Raw genomic sequence first — 21750 nt, 5'->3', positions numbered from 1 at the left:
ATCCATACACTTTATCAAAATTAGGAATTCATATTCCATTAACACTATAACACAATCATCAGACTCTTTTCAACACATCCAACACATCCAACACACTTATTCTATATTGCCGGCCCACTTTCAAAACGTCTTTATCAGTTTGTTGCTGGCAGCCTACACTTCTCATGTCGACCTATTAGAGTACGTCTTCCTCTAATACCAAATTTTACACACACACACGATATTTCACAATACCATGCAAATCGTATATTTACAAATACGGGCTTCCTAACCTGGCTCTCTTTTCGATCACCAGTTATTTATGAAAGATTATTGTTACTATTTCCAACAAGTTTACTTTTAACAAGATTCTTTTTGCCCAAGGAAATGTTTGAAAACCACAGCTATTGCGCACGCGCGTCCTACTGGTTTAAACAGAAAAGAGCGCTGTTTTCTCACCTGTATTGCAGACGTGTGTTCTAGCTTCAGTCTTCAAACGCAGTTTTCCTGTTATAGGCTCCTGGCTGGCTCGCCACTTGTCGGGTATTCTTGTTGGGTATGGACCACGAAAACTATTTTGAGTTTAAGACTATTTATTTAAACAGAGTAGGGCTGCACGATATATCGTTATCGTATCGTCATCGCGATGTTCGCATGCGCAATATGAATATTGTGAAAGGCAACAATATTGACGATATAAAACTCCCCCAGCATGTACAGCTCAGTCAATCAAAACATACGTTTTTACGCTTTCCCTAAACGTACAGCCAACCACAAACCTGCAAAAAAACCGAGACTAGATGATTGTGGAGTGAAGATATTATCAAAGCATACGGGTGATCGACAGGCGCGTACACTTTGATAATATCTTCACTCCACAATCATCTAGTCTCGTCTCGCGCCTGCGCCGTCTGTTGTAAAAATACCCGGGATCTAGCAGCGTCTTCGGGGTTCGGGCTCGCGCAAACAAACCCGGTGAATGTTTTACTAGGTCCGGGCAAGTAAAATTACTGTCGTTACTGTCGAACCCAGTTTTTTTGCACTAATGTTGTGTAACTGTACATATTTATACTGTTTTAGAGATGCTGCCTTGCACTGTTGTCCAAGCACTTGCACTCAGACTTGAGTATGTTTAACATGGTGTTCATGTTGACGCATTTGACAGTGGTCTGTTCTGAGCAATAAAATTGCACTTTTCCACGTCCATTTGGTATTATGCTGTTAGTTTTTTTGAAGATTGCTTATTTTTCATTGTTTCTACATTTAAAACTAGTAATATCGTACTAATATCGATATCGAGATATCTGGCATAAATATCGTGATATGCATTTTCGTCCATATCGTGCAGCCCTAAAACAGAGTACAGGTATACAAAATATGAGAGCTGGTTGCTGGTCTGGTGGTGCTGAGATGATCAAGAGAAGCGAGAGAGGGGGCTTGGGCCCACTCCCTTATTTATAAACAATAGTATGTAAATACAGTTGCAAACAAGGGCCTATCACCTTTACTGTATATAGATGCTTGAAGTGTGAAAATGGGGCAGTCACCTGTGATGTCACTCTAGCCTAAAGTCAGGGGGCAGGTCACAGATCACAGGAGCCATTTTATAATACAGTCACTTCAGGTTCCATTTTGTAATGGTCATAGAACAAAGGGTCATAAATACCTTGCTAGGCCCTACAGTCAGGAAGACCCTTATAACCAAAGGTGCTTATATATTCTTATACAGGATATCTGGTTTCTATGTCTGTGTGTGGGGCAAACATATACTACAGACCAACAGTTGAACCTACCATGGAAAGCCCCAGGACAAACTGCTCATGTGATGTTGTAAACCTATACATGTAATCAACAGGGACTGCCCGGACAATCTCTCCTTCTTGCAATAACTAAATAAATACTCTTAATGATTTGATAATCATAAATAAATAATAAATGAAATAATTTTTTGCCTTCATGGCAAATCTATTTTATTTTTCATTTTTTGGTCACGTTTGTGAGCATGACTCCGCAAGGTTCTGCACTGCAGTTGTGGCCTGACCAGATCAGCAATGTAGTTGATGTCATCAAGTCCAAATCGAAAATGATTGTAAAGTTCTTCTGTTGTGTACTGTTGGAGAGGTTTGGGGCGCTCGGTGTGGACCCTTTGGCGGTAACCTCTCCTTCCAGCATGAAAGATATGAACAATCCCTGCCATGACTGTGTTCTGACTATTCTTTCAGTCAGTAGGCCAGTCTCTGAATAATTTGTAATTGCAAATACACACCTGCAATGCATGTCCAGATTTGTTAGGGCCTGTGGTTAATTATGTAATTGATAGCAAGTAACGGCCTATAAAACTAATTGCTGACCTGACATACCAAGTGAGAAAGATGGTCAAAAAGGGGCCTAATTTTACATCTGCTGAGACCCATGCACTGCTGCAGAGTGTAAGAAATAATTATGACTCCATAGTTGGTAACCTTAACAGAGAGGGTGGCGTGACTAAAGCAAAAAAAACATATAAAAGGGGAGAATTCACAGATGTGGTACTTGATATCATTGGTGGTCAGCAGTCACCATCTTTACATGGAATACCAAACGTTGTACTGGAAGGTGAGTCGCAGGTATGTGTGATTTTATCCGTGTCCCTATAGAACTACAATTATTATCTTGTATAATTGCTACTTTCATAGTACTACTACTTTCATAGTACTACAATTTTCCAGGAGCTTGCATGCTTTTGATCATCTTATTAACTTCAATTTCAGGTAGTCAATGCACCTGATGTGACACACACCATTCAAGACGAGGTCCTCCTGATCCATGTGGATCCAGAAGCTGGACCTTCAGCCAGGCCTGATGACGCACTGCAAGAGCCACCTGGAAAGAGAAAATGCAAGACACCAGACAACCAGAGCAGAGGGATGATGCCTAGAGACACTGCTGAGCCGTGAAACTGAGAGGGCGGAGATGCAGATCCGTCTGGCCAAAGAACAAATTCATCTGTGCTGCTTCAGCAAACTGAAACCTCACTGAGAACTCAGCTCCTCAAAGCACGCCTGGATAATCCAGCTGCCTTTGAATGAATATTTTTATGTTTTTTTTTGTTACCCTTAGTGGGAGTATATATTTTTATTATTACAATTCCACTATGATTTTATGTCCTTTTATGTATTTAAAAAATATAATTAGACATTATAGATGTCTCTGTAATGTGGTCTCTTGTCTTGTCTATTATTTTTCATATCCACTAGATGGCGATTGGTATGATTAAAGATTAATTCAGGATCTAGTCATCTTGAAAAGTCTGAATCTGATCCTATCCTGAATTGCTTTGAAATACTGGGACAAAATCTGTCCGAGTTCTCTGATCCTGGATAACAAAAAATGGGATTACTACTCTCACGCTATACAGACTATACTGTCTCAGCATGAGGAGGAGGTGACTGTGTATGGATCTTCCACACGCTACTGAGGTCCCTGACAGTGTAAAATGAATAAAGTGTAAAAATGGCCAATATGCGTTGTTTTTTCCTTATTACTGTGGGAGAGTGCAATCATCCAATCCACCAAGCAACTCAAAACCAGAGTGAATACCAACAGAAGAATATAGGGGATTTTGGCAAATATTTTTGGGCCGCTACCCACACGTTTAGCTTTGTTGCTCATTCCACAAATGCATGATCCTTACAAGCTGTACCTCGTTGTAAAGGTGACTAATCAGGCTTTCCAACCATATATTAAAGGGGAGGAATAATCAACCAAAATAACGTTTCAGAACTTTTTTTGAGGGGTTTATTATACCAGCCATTCTCAACGGGGTGCCGTCTGGCTTTGTCAGGGCTGCCGTCCAATATAATACTCTGGCGTTGCTGACATCATAAAATGGATCAACATTTCTGAAAATTATAGTTACACAACTTTTTGCAAAAATGCAGATCATTAGCTGCCTCATAAATCATCAACATGTGTCTCACATGACCCTTACCCCATGTCACAACGTCAACGCCGGGGTCAGCGTATGATGGAAATAGCCAGCAAGGGTGCAGAGTATTTTATTCGTTTGAAAACTCAACACTACCTACCAAGAGCAAGTGATGATGAAGTTATGCAAAAGTGTGAGAAAGCACTGGAGGCCAGCAGCTATCTAGTACGAAGTCACACACGATAGCCGAGAAGGTCATATTGCCAGCATACAAAGCAATTGTCAACAAAATGCTGCTAGGCCCACAACCTGCAAAGTCAATGGCAACGGTTCCGATGTCGGACTGTACAACTGGCTGTGGACCAGGAGCTCTGTGTCTGCCTCTCATCCATCCCTGCCAGGTAGGGCAGTTGTGTGCGTAGGCGCAGGTTTTCCCATTGATAGGTCACATTACCCCCCCCCCCCCTCTCCTTGTGAGTGTGTGTGTGTGTGTGTGTGTGTGTGTGTGTGTGTGTGTGTGTGTGTGTGTGTGTGCGTGTGTGTGCGTGTGCCTGTGCTGGCTGTCAGAAGGATGCAGAGTGTACGTTTTTAAATACATTTTAGGTTTGATTTGATTTGCTTTTTATTTATTTGTTCAAGGGGGACACAGTACATTAATGAACACTTAAATGGAATGCGCACATATCATCAGTGTAAATGTACCCAATTAGGCTAATTTCCGTTGGTGGTCCCCCTGCCAGAAGTAACAGGGCTACATTTCCTAATGGAAGAAATCAGGTTATGGGGTAAAATAAACACATCATATAGAATACAGTCATGATTCAAATAAACACAAAAATACAGTAGCTAAAATAAAATCAGATGGCATCTAACCTAAGGCATCTAGCCTGACATGCATCACAGTAGGTCATTTCCAAGATGGCCGCGCGCTTAGTCGCCGCAGCTCGGGGGGCTACCACACTGGTGTTTCATTGTGTTTTTAAGAACATTTGTATGTTCACTTTTTTTTAGTACTTATAGGGAACAGTTATGTATATAGTACCTACAGCAGGCTCGACTTATTAGAAGTCGGCACGCAAAACGACAAGATAGTAACGGCGGATTTCCTGGAGCAATACAGAATCGACAAGGACATTGCCAGGCTACCGGGAGAGCACTGGTTCACAGTCCCCTCCCTGAGGCGGAAACGCCGGCGGCGAGACCGTAAGAAAAGGCGAGGCCGCCGGGGAGGCCTGCTAGCAAGGCTGAGGAGAAGCCCAAACAAACCAGCTTTACCAAGCATTTTCCTCTCTAACGTCAGATCCCTGACGAACAAGATGGATGAACTGAGACTACAGGTGGCCAAAAACAACATCGTTGGGGATAGCTGTGTGATTATTCTGACCGAAACCTGGCTAAATGACAACATTGTGGACGCTACTGTTAGCTTAGAGGGGCGCACGCTACATCGCGCTGACCGAACGGAGCTTAGCGGGAAGTCAAGAGGAGGTGGGATCATAATATCGACGAAGGATAGCTGGTGCTTAAACACGAAAACTGTAAGTAGCCACTGCTCCCCAGACCTGGAATACTTGACTGTTAAATGCCGACCCACATACCTCCCTAGGGAGTTTAACGCGGTGCTAATTACATGTGTGTATATAGCGCCTAGCGCAGACAGCAAAGTAGCATTGGCACGACTATATGAAGTCATTAGTAGCCAACAAAGCACTGATCCACAGGCTATTCACATCATAGCGGGGGACTTTAATCATGTCGACCTGAAGGCAGTACTACCCAAGTTCTATCAGCATGTAAAATGTGCAACGAGAGGAGAAAAAACACTGGATAAGGTATACACCAACATCAAACGTGCTTACAAGGCTAGTCCGCTAGCTCATCTAGGCATGTCTGACCATGTGTCAATCCTCCTGATTCCTGCATACACTACAATGGGGAAAAGTGCTCCCATCACCACTAAGACTGTCAGAACCTGGCCAGAAGGGTCCGCTCCACTGCAGATCTGCCTAAATGACACCCTATGGCAGGAATATGAGCATGAGGACCTGGAACAGTACACGTCGTCGGTTCTGAACCACATAGTGAACTGCACCAACTCAGTCACCGTGGACAAACGGGTCCGGGTCTACCCCAACACGAAGCCATGGATGACTGGGAAGGTCCAAAAACTGATAAATGAGAGGGACAACGCCTTCTTCGCAGGGAAGCGCACACCGCTGTACAGCTCCACCAGGGCCAACCTAAAGCGCGGCATCAAAGCGGCCAAGGCAGAGCACAGAGAGAAAATTGAGGAATGCCTCCTGAGCAACGACTCCAGGCGGATGTGGCAGGGGGTTCAGCAGATGACAAACTTCAGAGCCAACAGGCTCACAGCCGCAGAGGACGACCCCCTGCTGGCGGGAAAGCTGAACACCTTCTACGCCCGGTTCGACGAGGGGCGAACGGAGGTAACCACAACACAAACACCACTCTCTCCAGCTCTCAGCAGCCTCACCCTCACAGAGCATGAGGTGAGACGCGTACTGAAGGCGGTGGACCCCAGGAAAGCCTCGGGGCCGGATGGCGTCCTGGGACGGGTGCTGAGAGACTGCGCCGACCAGCTGGCCGGGGTTTTCACCAACATCTTTAACCAGTCCCTGTCCCAGGCCACCGTCCCACCCTGCCTGAAAACCTCAACTATCATCCCAGTCCCGAAGAAAAGCACGGTGAGCTGCCTAAACGACTACCGCCCGGTGGCACTCACACCAATCATCATGAAGTGCTTCGAGAAACTAGTCCGGGCCCACATACTCACACGCCTCCCGCCCAACCTGGATCCATACCAGTTCGCCTACAGAGCCCACAGGTCCACAGAGGACGCCATAGCGACGACTCTCCACGCCACTCTATCCCACCTGGAAAGGGGAAACAGCTACGCGAGACTGCTCTTCGTGGACTTCAGCTCCGCCTTCAACACCATCCTTCCAGACAGGCTAGTGACCAAACTACTAGACCTGGGTCTATCACACTCTATATGTGCGTGGATCAAGGACTTCCTGACCGACCGCCCCCAGAGGGTGCGGGTGGGCCCCCACACCTCCACAGCCCTCAGCCTCAGCACTGGGTCCCCCCAGGGCTGCGTGCTAAGCCCCATCCTCTACAACCTCTACACCCACGACTTCACCCCCGTCCACCCCAGCAACTACATCGTAAAGTTTGCAGACGACACCACCGTGGTGGGATGTATCTCGGGGGGGGACGAGGCGGCGTACAGGGATGAGGTAGAGCAACTGAGCAAGCTGTGCAAGGTTAACAACCTGCTGCTAAACAAGTCAAAGACCCAGGAATTCATCGTAGACTTCAGGAGGAAAAAGTCCGAGATCCAGCCCCTGCTCATCGACGGAGAGAGCGTGGAGAGAGTCTCAACCCTCCGATTCCTGGGACATCACATGCGGGATGACCTGGCCTGGAAGGACAACACAAAAGGCACCATCAAGAGGGCACAACAGCGGCTATACACCCTGAGATGCCTCAGGAAAGAACACAACAAGCAGGAGATACTGGTGGCCTTCTACCACGGCGCAGTGGAGAGCATCCTCACCTACGGCATCTGCAACTGGTTCCACAGCTGCACAACAGCGGAGAGAAACGCGCTACAGAGAGTCGTGAAAACAGCACAGAAGATCACCGGCGCCCCCCTCCCCTCTCTGGAGGAGCTGTACAACACACGCTGTCTCAGGAGGGCCTCCAAGATCTCCAGGGACCCGACCCACCCTGGGCACGTACACTTTGTCAGGCTGCCCTCGAACAGGAGGTACAGGACCCCGGCCGCTAAGACAAACAGACTGAAGGACTGCTTCTACCACAGGGCCGTCAAGGCCCTGAACACAGAAAAGGCCTAAGTTCTGGGCCCAGGACAGTCCGGACGGATTGTATGGCAGCTAGTGCTGAGGCACAAACATGTACATTTTCAAGCCTGCAAACTGTGACACTTTAAAATAACGTGAAAAAATACTTTTGTGCAATATGACAACCCTAGTTGACTATCTGTGCAGTATAGTACAGTGGATTGTGTACATAGCCTTTATTGATGTAAACCAGCTCCTTACCTTCTTGTGATTTTATGCTTTTATGCTTTTTCTAAAAAATAAAAATCTTTCCTAACACCAGGGGAGCCACCCCTCCTAAATTTCGTTGTTTGGTACCTGTACTGTAGCAATGACAAATAAAGTCCATTCCATTCCATTCCATTCCATATGACTACACAACAAGTCCTAACCTGATTCAGCCTAATCTAACTGATCCCTAGTCTAGCAGGGTTAGAGGTGTGTGCAGGTTTGGGTTTTGCTCCAACCATCGTCTCAGCTGGGTTGGGGGGCCTCGAGATTTTGCATAGCTTAAAAAAGGTTGAGAAACGGTGGTGTATATACTGTATATTAGAACATTAGTACCATCTGGTGGGATTCTGAAGTACTGCAGGTCCAAATAAACCCGGAAACAAAACACAAAGGCTTGCGCTCGTAAATTTGCTCTGGAAATCTGATCAGCACTCATGGAATGCCTCTTGTCCAATCAAATTACTCGGTCTCTTTATGACGTAGGACCCAGTGGGTGCTCCGGCGCTGTCAGAGAGAATCTACGAACGCACCCATGGGTTTCGCTTCCCAAGCAACAACAACACAACAACCACAACACTGACTCTGCTTCACGTTATGCTATAAGGAAGTTTTCCTAGTCGTTTTGGGAATAAATACATTGTGACCGTATATGCTCGGTCGTAACGGGCTGTAGTCATGTCGGTGTTGCTGTCTGTTCTAGCGGCGGGAATAGCGTTTTATCTGCTTATCTACTACAATGTGTTTAAAGGTGCCAGATGCAAGAATTCTGCGACGCTGAAGGGGAAGACAGCGATTGTTACAGGTCTCATACATGTAGTAGTGTTTAAGTAGTGACAGCTGTTGTTACAGGTCTTATATATATATAATATATATATATATACATACATGTAGTAGTGTTTAAGTAGTGACAGCTGTTGTTACAGGTCTTATATATAATATATATATATATATACATGTAGTAGTGTTTAAGTAGTGACAGCTATTGTTACAGGTCTGTTACATGTAGTAGTGTTTAGTTGACGGGCTATGATTGCAGCAGCAGAAATAATTAATTATTGATTATGTATCATTGCTGACTGAGAAGTGTGTGTCTGTGTCTGTATTTGTGTGTACGTGCATTTCTGTGTGTGTGTGTGTGTCCCCGAATATTTCATGTTTTCCAGGGAGCAACACAGGCATTGGCAAGGCGACTGCCCTGGACCTCGCCAAGAGAGGGTCACGGGTCATCCTGGCGTGCCGCAATAAACAGAAGGCTGAGAATGCCGTCTATGACATCAGAAGGGTACGTGACCCTTAGTGACCCTTACCCTTACCCGGGCCAATGTTGTCAACCACCACAATCAGAACTACTTGTCCTAGATAAACACATTGTTAGGCACCCTGCCCTCACCCTGTAGTGACCCTAAGACATATATAGGTCCATTATAGGGATTTCGAAGGTAAGTGAATCGTGTAGCTATGCATCAGCCACTGTGCCACTGATTGGCAGTCACAATGCTCCTTGTGTAATGCATGGAGCGGAACGAGGAATGGTGTCAAACACACATCTATTGTTGCTCTCCGTGCTGTAAACACTGTAAACCACCGGCTGTATTTGTTAGTATGACTATCACATCTAAGACAATTCTAAGTGTTCTAGAATCGTTATGTGTTCTAGAATCGTTATGTATTTCCAGTGTTCCAGTAGTTCTCATCTGTCCTGCAGGAGAGTGGCAGCAGTGAGGTGGTGTTCATGCAGCTGGATCTGGGGAGTCTGGAGTCCGTGCGCTCCTTCGCTGAGACCTTCCTGAAGACGGAGCCCAGGCTGGACCTGCTCATCAACAATGCAGGTGAGTTCTGAATAGAGAGAAAGAGAGAGAGAGAGAGAGAGAGAGAGAGAGAGAGAGAGAGAGAGAGAGAGAGAGAGAGAGAGAGAGAGAGAGAGAGAGAGAGAGAGAGAGAGAGAGAGAGAGAGAGAGAGAGAGAGAGAGAGAGAGAGAGAGAGAGAGAGAGAGAGAGAGAGAGAGAGAGAGAGAGAGAGAGAGAGAGAGAGAGAGAGAGAGAGAGAGAGAGAGAGAGAGAGAGAGAGAGAGAGAGGGAGGGAGGGAGGGAGGGAGGGAGGGAGGGAGGGAGGGAGGGAGGGAGGGAGGGAGGGAGAAAGAAAGATGGAGAGAGAGAGAGAAAGGGAGGTAGAGGTAGAGAGAGAGGGAGAGAGACAGAGAGAGAGGGAGGGAGGGAGAAAGAAAGATGGAGAGAGAAAGGGAGGTAGAGAGAGAGAGGGAGGGAGAGAGAGAGAGAGAGAAAGAGAGAGAGGGAGGGAGAAAGAAAGATGGAGAGAGAGGGAGGGAGGGAGGGAGAAAGAAAGATGGAGGGAGAGAGAGAGAGGGAGGGAGGGAGAGAGGGAGGGAGAGAGACAGAGAGAGAGAGAGAAAAAGAGAGAGAGAGAGAGAAAGAGAGAGAGGGAGAGAGAAAGAAAGATGGAGAGAGAGAGAAAGGGAGGTAGAGGGAGAGAGAGGGAGAGTGAGAGTGAAAGGAAGGAAGGGAGGGAGGGAGGGAGGGAGAAAGAAAGATGGAGAGAGAGAAAGGGAGGTAGAGGGAGAGAGAGGGAGAGGGAGAGTTAAAGGAAGGAAGGGAGGGAGGGAGGGAAATGGGGCAGATGTTTGAATGCAAAAACATTTGTCCTCTTTGATGTGATCTGAAACATCAAGAAAAGGGCTTCCACCCCCAGTCGTTCAAATCTGCTTCAAACCTGGTTAATCTACCTAACCTGCTCATATGAATCATATGAATATGAAACACAGTCGTGTTTAAAGCAAAATGTATCGTATTCCTTTTTTTAAAATCAAAATCTAAATCATGTTAATATTATTATTATTATTCATATGAGCATGTTAGGTAGGTCCACCCAGCCGTCCCTAGGCTGTAACTCATCCCCCTCTTTCGTGAGCTTAGAATGATAAGGTTCTATCTCCGTTTAAGGTAGTTCAGAGATATTGAGCATCAAAGTTTTTTCATTCCATTATGTTTTGTGAGATGGAACCTTTGTATTTTATGAATTACTAACTCAAAAATGTCAACATTTTAAAAATAACACCACACAGGCATTAATAAACACCTAATGGATCAGATTATGTAAAAAAAACTAAATTCTGACAAACATTGAGAAAATAGAACCTTGTAATTCTAACGTCACGCTTTGGCCTCTCTCTCGTTTCAGGGATGATGGGACTCGGCCGCACGGGCGACGGCTTCGGCGCGGCGTTCGGCGTCAACCACCTGGGTCACTTCCTGCTGACCTCGCTGCTGCTGGACCGGTTGAAGCGGTGCGGTCCGAGTCGCGTGGTCAACGTGTCGGGCCTCCTGCACCGCCTGGGCGCCGTGGACTTTGCCCTGATTGGCTCCCATAAAGACCTGGTCCCCCCGGGGGGTCAGTCTGCCTGGCACAGCCTCAGGGCCTACTGCAACAGCAAGCTGTGCAACGTCCTCTTCACGCGCGAGCTGGCGAACCGTCTGGAGGGGGCAGAGGTCACCTGCTACAGCCTCCACCCAGGTCAGTGGGGCTTTGACCCAACCTGGAAGAAGTTGTGACGTTAGAATTATAAGGTTCTAGGATCTCCATTTTTGGTCAGAATTTAGTTATAAATCTGATAAATCTGATCCATTAGGTGTTTATTAATGCCTGTGTGGTGTTATTTTTAAAATGTTGACATTTTTGAGTTAGTAATTCATAAAATACAAAGGTTCCATCTCACAGAACATAATGGAATGTAAAATCTTTGACGCTCAATATCTCTGAACTGCCCTAGACGGAGATAGAACCTTATCGTTCTAAGCTCACGAAGTGGTGATGGTAATGCTAATGATGCTAATGCTACCAATTCAAAGTCAATGAAGACAGTTAATCCATCAATCTGTTTTGATCTCTTCTCTCCTCCCCTGCTACAGGAGTCATCGACACTGACATATGTCGCAACCTGAGCCTGTGGCAAAGACTTCCCCTGTGGCTCTGTTCCAAGCTCTTCTTCCTGGACGCAGAGGCGGGCTCCCAGACCACCCTGCACTGTGCCCTCCAGGAGGGCCTGGAGCCCCTCAGCGGACGCTACTTCTCTTCCTGCGGCCTACAGGATGTGGGCGCCAAGGGGCGGGACGACGCGGTGGCCAGGAAGCTCTGGGAAGTGAGTGAGAGGCTCGCCGGCCTATCATAAGAGGACTCGGGGACTCAAGTTTCAAGTTGTATTGTTACGTCACATTCTTAGGTTCCGACAGTCGAATTCTTAGGTTCCGGGTTCCTTGACATTGCAGCACAACGCACAGGCCCTTGAGGCCCTGGAAGAGGCTTCGTCATTTGGACGGCCTCAGGTTCGAACAGACTGTGGTTGGGACGGCTGGGGTCTTTGATGACACACCGTCGACACTGTCTTCCCAGGGATGCAAACACATGTATGGTTAAAAAAAGAGAGAGTTACCTGAAGAAACCCTGAATGTGACGGTGTAATAACCATGTGACGAAGGCCTGTGCTATATGCTTAAATAAATAGAAAATTCGATTTAATGTTGTTACGACCCTTCGGTCGAGGGTAAAACCAGGGCCTAACATGCTGCGTCGATGCTACTGAATGTGGATGCGTTACAAACGACACACTGCGAAACCAGAACTAAAATAAATAATTTATTGTATTAATTTTAAAAAACGCCACAGGGGAACAAAGGGAACATTGATTGGTGCCAAAGAAAATAAAAGGTCCTAACTACCTAACCAGGTCTAATCAGATCTAATATAAAGACATGGGGTGGCACCCGTTCCTAACCTAATGTCTATAACACAGGCGTCACTACGTGATGTATGTATGAGACACTAAGCTAAGAGTAAGAAAGATGTAAGCTAGGCCTAATTTATTGTTTCTTTCATTGTTCACAACCAGCGACAACAAAGTGAATGAATAAAAAATAGAATTCCTGCTTTTTGCCTTTATAGTGGTATTTTCTCTTCAGTTAACACAGATACTGTGATGTATCGCTGATGGATTATCTTACTATGTATCGATTATGGCAGAATCACTGTATCGTGATACCATCGGTATCGTATGGTGAGTTACCCTGCGATTCCCGCCCCTAATGTGAACTGTGACCGGGCGTTAAACTGGCCCCGTCTGAATACTCTGAAATAGCACTTATCATTTCACTGATCTGAATGACTACTGATTAATAGGTTCAGTTTCTGACATATTGCTTTTACCCGTCCATGCTACAAATAAGTTTATAGTTGCAACCAATTCTCATCTACAATTAAATATAATGATTGATGTAATATAGCTAATAAATACAGTTTTTTTTAAGAAACTTGTGTTCTGTAGTGTTTTACACACGATCAACAGGCAATGGATTTTAGTTAGAAGTATGTTAGAGAAATCTATACGGCGCACAGCCGGCAACGGTAGGCAGGGCAAGTAGTTATTTAGATGGGGCAAGTATATTTGAGAAGTAGGCCTACTTGCCGTGCAGGGCAGGTAGGAAAAACCCTCAATGTCGAACCCTGGTGTGTGTGTGTGTGTGTGTTCTTCAGCTTCACAGCGGCCGCAACAGAACACGTGCAATGTATTGGCCCAGGGCAGGGGATTAATTAAATGAACCATTTTAGAGGAGTGACCCTGCATTTTCAAAAGAGATACAAGTATTATTATTATTACCATATGAAGGTGTGTGTGAGGACACTCAACCATGTTCAATTCAATGTCAAAAGCAGTGAACAGGTGGCAGTTATGATGTCTGCCAATTATTATTGATATCCAATCAGGACGGTCGTTTAAGGGTTAAGGTGTCAACCTGCAGGATTCCAAGACTATGGAACACCCTCCCCCCTGACCTGAGAGACTCTGGAACGCCCTCCCCCCTGACCTGAGAGACTATGGAACACCCTCCCCCCTGACCTGAGAGACTATGGAACGCCCTCCCCCCTGACCTGAGAGACTCTGGAACGCCCTCCCCTCTGACCTGAGAGACTCTGGAACACCCTCCCCCCTGACCTGAGAGACTCTGGAACGCCCTCCCCCCTGACCTGAGAGACTCTGGAACGCCCTCCGCCCTGACCTGAGAGACTCTGGAACGCCCTCCCCCCTGACCTGAGAGACTCTGGAACGCCCTCCCCCCTAACCTGAGAGACTCTGGAACGCCCTCCCCCCTAACCTGAGAGACTCTGGAACGCCCTCCCCCCTAACCTGAGAGACTCTGGAACACCCTCCCCCTGACCTGAGAGACTATGGAACACCCTCCCCCCTGACCTGAGAGACTCTGGAACGCCCTCCCCCCTGACCTGAGAGCCTCTCCCTCAGAACTAATCTTTAAGCGGCAACTAAAGACACATCTTTTTAGACAGGCCGGCAGTCAATTTTAGCCTTCTTATTGTTCCTGTTTATGTTCTGTTTATGTTGTCCCCTTTGTGTTTTTAATCATTGATGTTTCAAATTGGCACTTTTTGTATTTTTTTATTCTTGTATGTAAAGCACCCTGTGCATCCGTGCTGGGAAGGGTGCTATATAAATAACGTTTTACTTACTTTACTTACTTACACACACACACACACACGTGACATTGTTGTTGTTTATTGTTCTTCTTTGCAATTTATGGTGTCACATTCAATATTCAAAATTTAAAAATCACTTAATGTCATAGGAAGCTTGTAACTCAACATGGCCGCAAAACAATTTCTGTTGGTCAATAAACCAAATATAATCCGGGAGCCATGGGGTTGAACCTTGTTTTGTCGGGTAAATAAAAAATGTTTCTGCTGTTTCTTGTTGCTTGGGGGTTCCTCTTCAACATACAGGAGGGTGCCCTATGCTCCCTTGAGCATTTTCAGATATTAACCCCTTCATGCCCAAAATGCCCAAATCCCAGAAAAATAGGTATTTTTCCAACCAACAAGAAACAGCAGAGAAAAAAACGTTTACCCAACAAAACAAGGTTCTTCAGAAAAGCAGGCTTTGGCTCCCGGACTAATAGCTTCCTGGTTCAGAAACAACAACCTGCTTCTCTCTGGTCTCCTGGGAGATGAAGGGGATGGAAGCGGCCGTCAGGAACACCATGATGGGCTTTCTCTCTGTTGCCGTGGCGACAGTCTGGCACAGGGATTTGGCACGTGGGCAGAAGACCAGGGGTCCTATCCTGACGGTAGACGTCTTGGCCAGAGGGTGCGTGACCGCGTGGCGGGGGCATCGGAGTCTGGCGGGGAGGAGCATCCTGATGATGCAGATCATCCGTACTGCCTGCCTCCAGCGACGCAACGCAGAACTCTGGCTGGACTCCAGGGGGCGCCTGGGGGGTTGCTGGGTCTTTGGGGGGCAATGCCTCCACTGCACGTCCTCCCCATCTGGTCTGGGGGTAGGGCTTCGGTCAGGGCTTGTAGAGGGCGTCTGAGAGCAGGACCTGGACGACTGCTCAGAGATGGAGGGGCAACTGGAGCCAGTAGAGGAGGAGTCAGGGTACAGAGTATCCATCCGGTCCAGCGTCTTGTCCACTAGCTGCAGGCGGTGGGTGTAGAGCGGAGTGTCCTCCTTGGGCTCCTTCAGCTTCTCTCTGGGGTGAGATGGGGCAGCTTCTCCCATCTGGACACGAGATGGGCTGGGTTCTCCCATGGCTGCGTGGATGGGCTGGACCTGAGATGAGGTGGGCTTTATCTGGAGGTCCTGTAGTTGTTTAAAGACCAGGTTCCGCTCCATGCGCCACTGATCTTCCTGGTTCATGAACACCACTCTGTCCGTCCGCCTGGGGCCCTGGGAGGGGGAGGTGTCACCAGTGTCACATGGCTGGGGCAGGGTGGTCGTGTTCCGGTCAATGCCAGGGGTTGTTATCAGGCGGCTGGCAGTGGGGTCTGCCAGGGGTCCTATCCTGACGGTAGACGTCTTGGCCAGAGGGTGCGTGACGGCGTGGCGGGGGCATCGGAGTCTGGCGGGGAGGAGCATCCTGATGATGCAGATCATCCGTACTGCCAGCCTCCAGCGACGCAACGCAGAACTCTGGCTGGACTCCAGGGGGCGCCTGGGGGGTTGCTGGGCCTCTGGGGGGCAATGCCTCCACTGCACGTCCTCCCCATCTGGTCTGGGGGTAGGGCTTCGGTCAGGGCTTGTAGAGGGCGTCTGGGAGCAGGACCTGGACGACTGCTCAGAGATGGAGGGGCAACTGGAGCGAGTAGAGGAGGAGTCAGGGTACAGAGTATCCATCCGGTCCAGCGTCTCGTCCACTAGCTGCAGGCGGTGGGTGTAGAGCGGAGTGTCCTCCTTGGGCTCCTTCAGCTTCTCTCTGGGGTGAGATGGGGTAGCTTCTCCCATCTGGACATGAGATGGGCTGGGTTCTCCCATGGCTGCGTGGATGGGCTGGACCTGAGATGAGGTGGGCTTTATCTGGAGGTCCAGTAGTTGTTTAGAGACCAGGTTCCGCTCCATGCGCCACCGATCTTCCTGGTTCATGAAGATCACTCTGTCTGTCCGCCTGGGGCCCTGGGAGGGGGAGGTGTCACCGGTATCACATGGCTGGGGCAGGGTGGTCGTGTTCCGGTCAATGTCAGGGGTTGTTATCAGGTGGCTGGCAGTCACACACAGGGATTTGGCACGTGGGCAGAAGACCAGGGGTCCTATCCTGACGGTAGACGTCTTGGCCAGAGGGTGCGTGACCGCGTGGCGGGGGCATCGGAGTCTGGCGGGGAGGAGCATCCTGATGATGCAGATCATCCGTACTGCCTGCCTCCAGCGACACAACGCAGAACTCTGGCTGGACTCCAGGGGGCGCCTGGGGGGTTGCTGGGCCTCTGGGGGGCAATGCCACCACTGCACGTCCTCCCCATCTGGTCTGGGGGTAGGGCTTCGGTCAGGGCTTGTAGAGGGCGTCCGGGAGCAGGACCTGGACGACTGCTCAGAGAGGGAGGGGCAACTGGAGCCAGTAGAGGAGGAGTCAGGGTACAGAGTATCCATCCCTAACTCCAGGCGGTCCAGCGTCTTGTCCCAGTCATCCTTGAACTCCTTCAGCTTCTCTCTGCAGGAGGACACAGACAGGGCTCTCATTCAGGCTGACTGTTACTGTTATTATCAAACCTTTTTCATTTAGCTATGACATGACGAATCATAATTGATGGAACTTACTTGAGTGTCTTATTGATGATGTCCTCCTGTTCAAACACAAACATGGGAGGGTAAGGATTAGCCTTTGAAATACACAAAGCAGACAGCCCTAACACACATCCCTCAAACACATCCCTTACACACATCCCTAACACACATCCCTCACAGCCCTAACACACAACCCTAACACACATCCCTCACAGCCCTAACACACAACCATAACACAGCCCTACAGCCATAACACAAAGGCCTAACACACAGCCCTAACACAAAGGCCTAACACATCCCAAACACACAGTCCTAACACAACCCTAACATACAACCCTAACACACAGCCCTAACACACAACCCTAACACACATCCCTCACAGCCTTAACACACATCCCTAACACACATCCCTAACACACATCCCTCACAGCCTTAACACACATCCCTAACACACATCCCTCACAGCCTTAACACACAGCCCTAACACACTGCTCTAACACACAGCTCTAACACACAGACCTGACACCCAGCTCTAACACACATCCTTAACACCCAGCTCTAACACAGCCCTAACACACAACCCTAACACACAGCTCTAACACACATCCCTCACACACATCCCTAACACACAGCCCTAACACACAGCTCTAACACACAGCCCTAACACTGAGCCCAGCCCCAACACTGAGGCCAGCAGTGCTTTCCCACACTAATTCCATTGCGCAACAATAATATTGACGCAGCTTTACCTCTCTTGCCGGCCGCGCGGTGCCATCTTTCCACAGGTGGATCAGCCAGGTAAGGAGCAGCAGGAGCGTGGAGAGAACAAACACCCCGAGCTGGAAATCGATGACCGCATCTCCACCAAGTTCCGATGTCGACTCCAGGAGATGCATGCGGTAGCGCAAGTGCTTGTTTGTTGGGGCTAACATGACTGGTGACTGGTGAATGGCACCTGGCACCACGAAGCGTCGGAAGCGCTCACGTTTCTGGTCTAGCAGCTGTTTAGACATTATAACACATTAGGGAAATCTATCCATAGATTAGCCTACACTGTGTACGTGTATACACTTCGATAGACAAAGCGTTTATGAATGTTGTTGATGATTGGCATACATCTTATGCATTAAATGGTTATGGCGTCATAATAATGTGTCACGCAATACACTGGTCAAGAGATTGCGTCATAATGAAGGGTTACCATGACCCTTTTACAGCCGTTTACATGCAGTAAACAGAGGGAGCGCGATGTCATCCTTACACAGAGCTCAACTTTAAATAAAATTGCTGCTGCATGGCTGCAGCATGAACCAAGTCTGAAATGTGAAAACGATGGAATCAAACATATTGACTTATTCCATATAACACGTCTTGATTTAATTAATAACACCCAGAGCTGGAACTGAATGACAGATTCACTCAAACTATGAGTGACGGACTCAGCGCAGTCTCAAAACAATCTGGCCCGTGGCTGCCACGCTTGTTGTGAATGAAAAGCTCCACTGTAGGCTGGATAGATACATTATATTACATTGCTTGTCGCTTTTATTGTAACCTGAACAAACTATACAAGCAACAGGATAAATAGCATAACGTTACTCCCCCTGCCATGCAGGTACAATTGGCGGTGAGGATGTAGTTCTCCTTTCTGTTCACGATGACCCAAGCCTCGTAGCCTACATTTCGGTCTTATGTCCTTGTCTTTGACTGGGCAGGACTTTTAGCACACAAAACTCAGTATCGATGTCTGTTTATGTATGTGTGATGCTCTGTACATGACCACACACATGACATAAGTGTAGGCCTACGCATCCAGAGTAGGGTGGCCATTACTATGAAGTTAGATATGGGACTTTAATCGTGAGGTTGTAGGTTCGTTTTGTGCACTTGTATCTTGAGATTTGCACTTGTAAAATAAATATTTGCACTTGTATCTTGAAAGTTGCACTTGCAGATTCGATTTGAGAACTTGTACAATAAATATTTGCACTTGTATCTTGAAAGTTGCACTTGCAGATTCGATTTGAGAACTTGTACAATAAATATTTGCAGTTGTATCTTGAAAATTGCACTGGCAGATTCGCGACTTTCGCTGCTCGAGTTTAGTCCCACTTCTTGCAGTCGGCTTGGGACAAAACAAATCTGTAACTTGTAAAGCTGGATGTGAGAGAGCGCAGGGAAGGGCGGGCATGCAATGATTGATTGACCAATCACAAGAGAGCATTTTCGAGTGGGCATAAAAAAAAAAAAACCTTATCAATATTATGCTTTACTTGTTTTCTTTCATCGAAATACATGTGGAAGAGTCCCTCTGAATGGTCACTTACCTAGTTTATGCTAGCTAGTTCATGACCAGTAATGTAAGCTGAATGAATGAATGAATGAATGAATGGTCTTTATTGTCATTGCTATAGTACAGGTACCAAACAACGAAATTTAGGAGGGGTGGCTCCCCTGGTGTTAGGAAAGAAAAAAAAAACTTTAAAAAAAACACAAGAAGGGAAGGAGCTGGTTTACATAAATAAAGGCTATGTACACTATCCACTATACTGTACAGATAGACGACTAGGGTTGTCATATTGCACATAGTGTTATTGCACATTCATTTAAAGTGTCGCAGTTTGCAGGCTTGAAATGTACATATTTGTGCCTCAGCACTACACCTGATTTTTTCAGTCCAGCAGCTGCCATCAATCCGTCCAGACTGTCCAGGGCCCAGAACCTAGGTCTTTGCTGTGTTCAGGGCCTGGATGGCCCTGGGGTAGAAGCTGTTCTTCAGTCTGTTTGTCCTTGCGGCCATGGTCCTGTACCGCCTTTTCGAGGGCAGCCGGGTAAAGTGTTCGTACCCAGGGTGGGTTGGGTCCCTGGAGATCTTGGAGGCCTTCCTGAGACAGCGTGTGTTGTACAGCTCTTCCAGAGAGGGGAGGGGGGCGCCGGTGATCTTCTGGGCTGTTCTCACGACTCTCTGTAGCGCATTTCTCTCCGCGGTTGTGCAGCTGGAGAACCAGTTGCAGATGCCGTAGGTGAGGATGCTCTCCACTGCGCCGCGGTAGAAGGTCACCAGTATCTCCTGTTTGCTGTGTTCCTTCCTGAGGACTCTCAGGATGTAGAGCCGCTGTTGTGCCTTCTTGATGGTGGCTGTTGTGTTGTCCTTCCAGGACAGGTCATCCTGCATGTGCACCCCCAGGAATCGGAGGGTTGAGACTCTCTCCACGCTCTCTCCGTCGATGAGCAGGGGCTGGATCTCGGACTTTTTCCTCCTGAAGTCTACGATGATTTCCTGGGTCTTTGACTTGTTCAGCAGCAGGTTGTTAACCTTGCACAGCTTGCTCAGTTGCTCTACCTCATCCCTGTACGCCGCCTTGTCCCCCCCCGAGATGCAGCCCACCACGGTGGTGTCGTCTGCAAACTTTACGATGGAGTTGCTGGGGTGGACGGGGGTGAAGTCGTAGGTGTAGAGGTTGTAGAGGATGGGGCTTAGCACGCAGCCCTGGGGGGACCCAGTGCTGAGTCTGAGGGCTGTGGAGGTGTGGGAGCCCACCCGCACCCTCTGGGGGCGGTCGGTCAGGAAGTCCTTGATCCATGCACATATAGAGTGTGATAGTCCCAGGTCTAGTAGTTTGGTCACTAGCCTGTCTGGAAGGATGGTGTTGAAGGCAGAGCTGAAGTCCACAAAGAGCAGTCTCGCGTAGCTGTTTCCCCTCTCCAGGTGGGATAGAGTGGCGTGGAGAGTCGTCGCGATGGCGTCCTCTGTGGACCTGTGGGCTCTGTAGGCGAACTGGTATGGATCCAGGTTGGGCGGGAGGCGTGTGAGTATGTGGGCCCGGACTAGTTTCTCGAAGCACTTCATGATGATTGGTGTGAGTGCCACTGGGCGGTAGTCGTTTAGGCAGCTCACCGTGCTTTTCTTCGGGACTGGGATGATAGTTGTGGTTTTCAGGCAGGGTGGGATGGTGGCCTGGGACAGGGACTGGTTGAAGATGTTGGTGAAAACCCCGGCCAGCTGGTCGGCGCAGTCCCTCAGCACCCGTCCCAGGACGCCATCCGGCCCCGAGGCTTTCCTGGGGTCCACCGCCTTCAGCACGCGTCTCACTTCATGCTCTGTAAGGGTGAGGCTGCTGAGAGCTGGAGAGAGTGGTGTTTGTGTTGTGGTTACCTCCGTTCGCCCCTCGTCGAACCGGGCGTAGAAGGAGTTCAGCTTTTCCGCCAGCAGGGGGTCGTCCTCTGCGGCTGTGAGCCTGTTGGCTCTGAAGTTTGTCATGTGCTGAACCCCCTGCCACATCCGCCTGGAGTCGTTGCTCAGGAAGCATTCCTCAATCTTCTCTCTGTGGTCTGCCTTGGCCTCTCGGATGCCGCGCTTTAGGTTAGCCCTGGTGGTGCTGTACAGCAGTGTGCCCTTCCCTGCGAAGAAGGCGTTGTCCCTCTCATTGATCAGTTTTTGGACCTTCCCAGTCATCCATGGCTTCGTGTTGGGGTAGACCCGGACCCGTTTGTCCACGGTGACTGAGTTGGTGCAGTTCACTATGTGGTTCAGAACCGACGACGTGAACTGTTCCAGGTACTCATGCTCATATTCCTGCCATGAGGTGTCATTTAGGCAGATGGAGCTGGGAGATGCAGTGGAGCGGACCCTTCTGGCCAGGTTCTGACAGTCTTAGTGGTGATGGGAGCACTTTTCCTCATGGTAGTG

The 21750-nt window shown here is 48.2% G+C and overlaps 1 protein-coding gene across 1 annotated transcript; it reads left to right on the top strand.

Annotated features, from left to right (window-relative positions):
- Window positions 1–8621: 8621 nt before the first annotated feature.
- On the top strand, window positions 8622–13424 carry LOC308156689 (dehydrogenase/reductase SDR family member 13-like). Its single transcript, XM_080530095.1, has 5 exons — window positions 8622–8785; window positions 9147–9265; window positions 9689–9812; window positions 11180–11512; window positions 11908–13424. Exons 1-5 carry the CDS (start codon window positions 8659–8661, stop codon window positions 12165–12167), a joined length of 963 nt encoding a protein of 320 aa, XP_080386221.1. The 5' UTR covers window positions 8622–8658; the 3' UTR covers window positions 12168–13424.
- The last annotated feature ends 8326 nt before the right edge of the window (window positions 13425–21750 follow it).

This window comes from Nansenia antarctica, assembly GCF_963989245.1.
Source record: "Nansenia antarctica genome assembly, chromosome: 4".
NCBI lineage: Eukaryota > Metazoa > Chordata > Actinopteri > Argentiniformes > Microstomatidae > Nansenia > Nansenia antarctica.
This window is presented reverse-complemented; position numbering and strand designations above follow the sequence as displayed.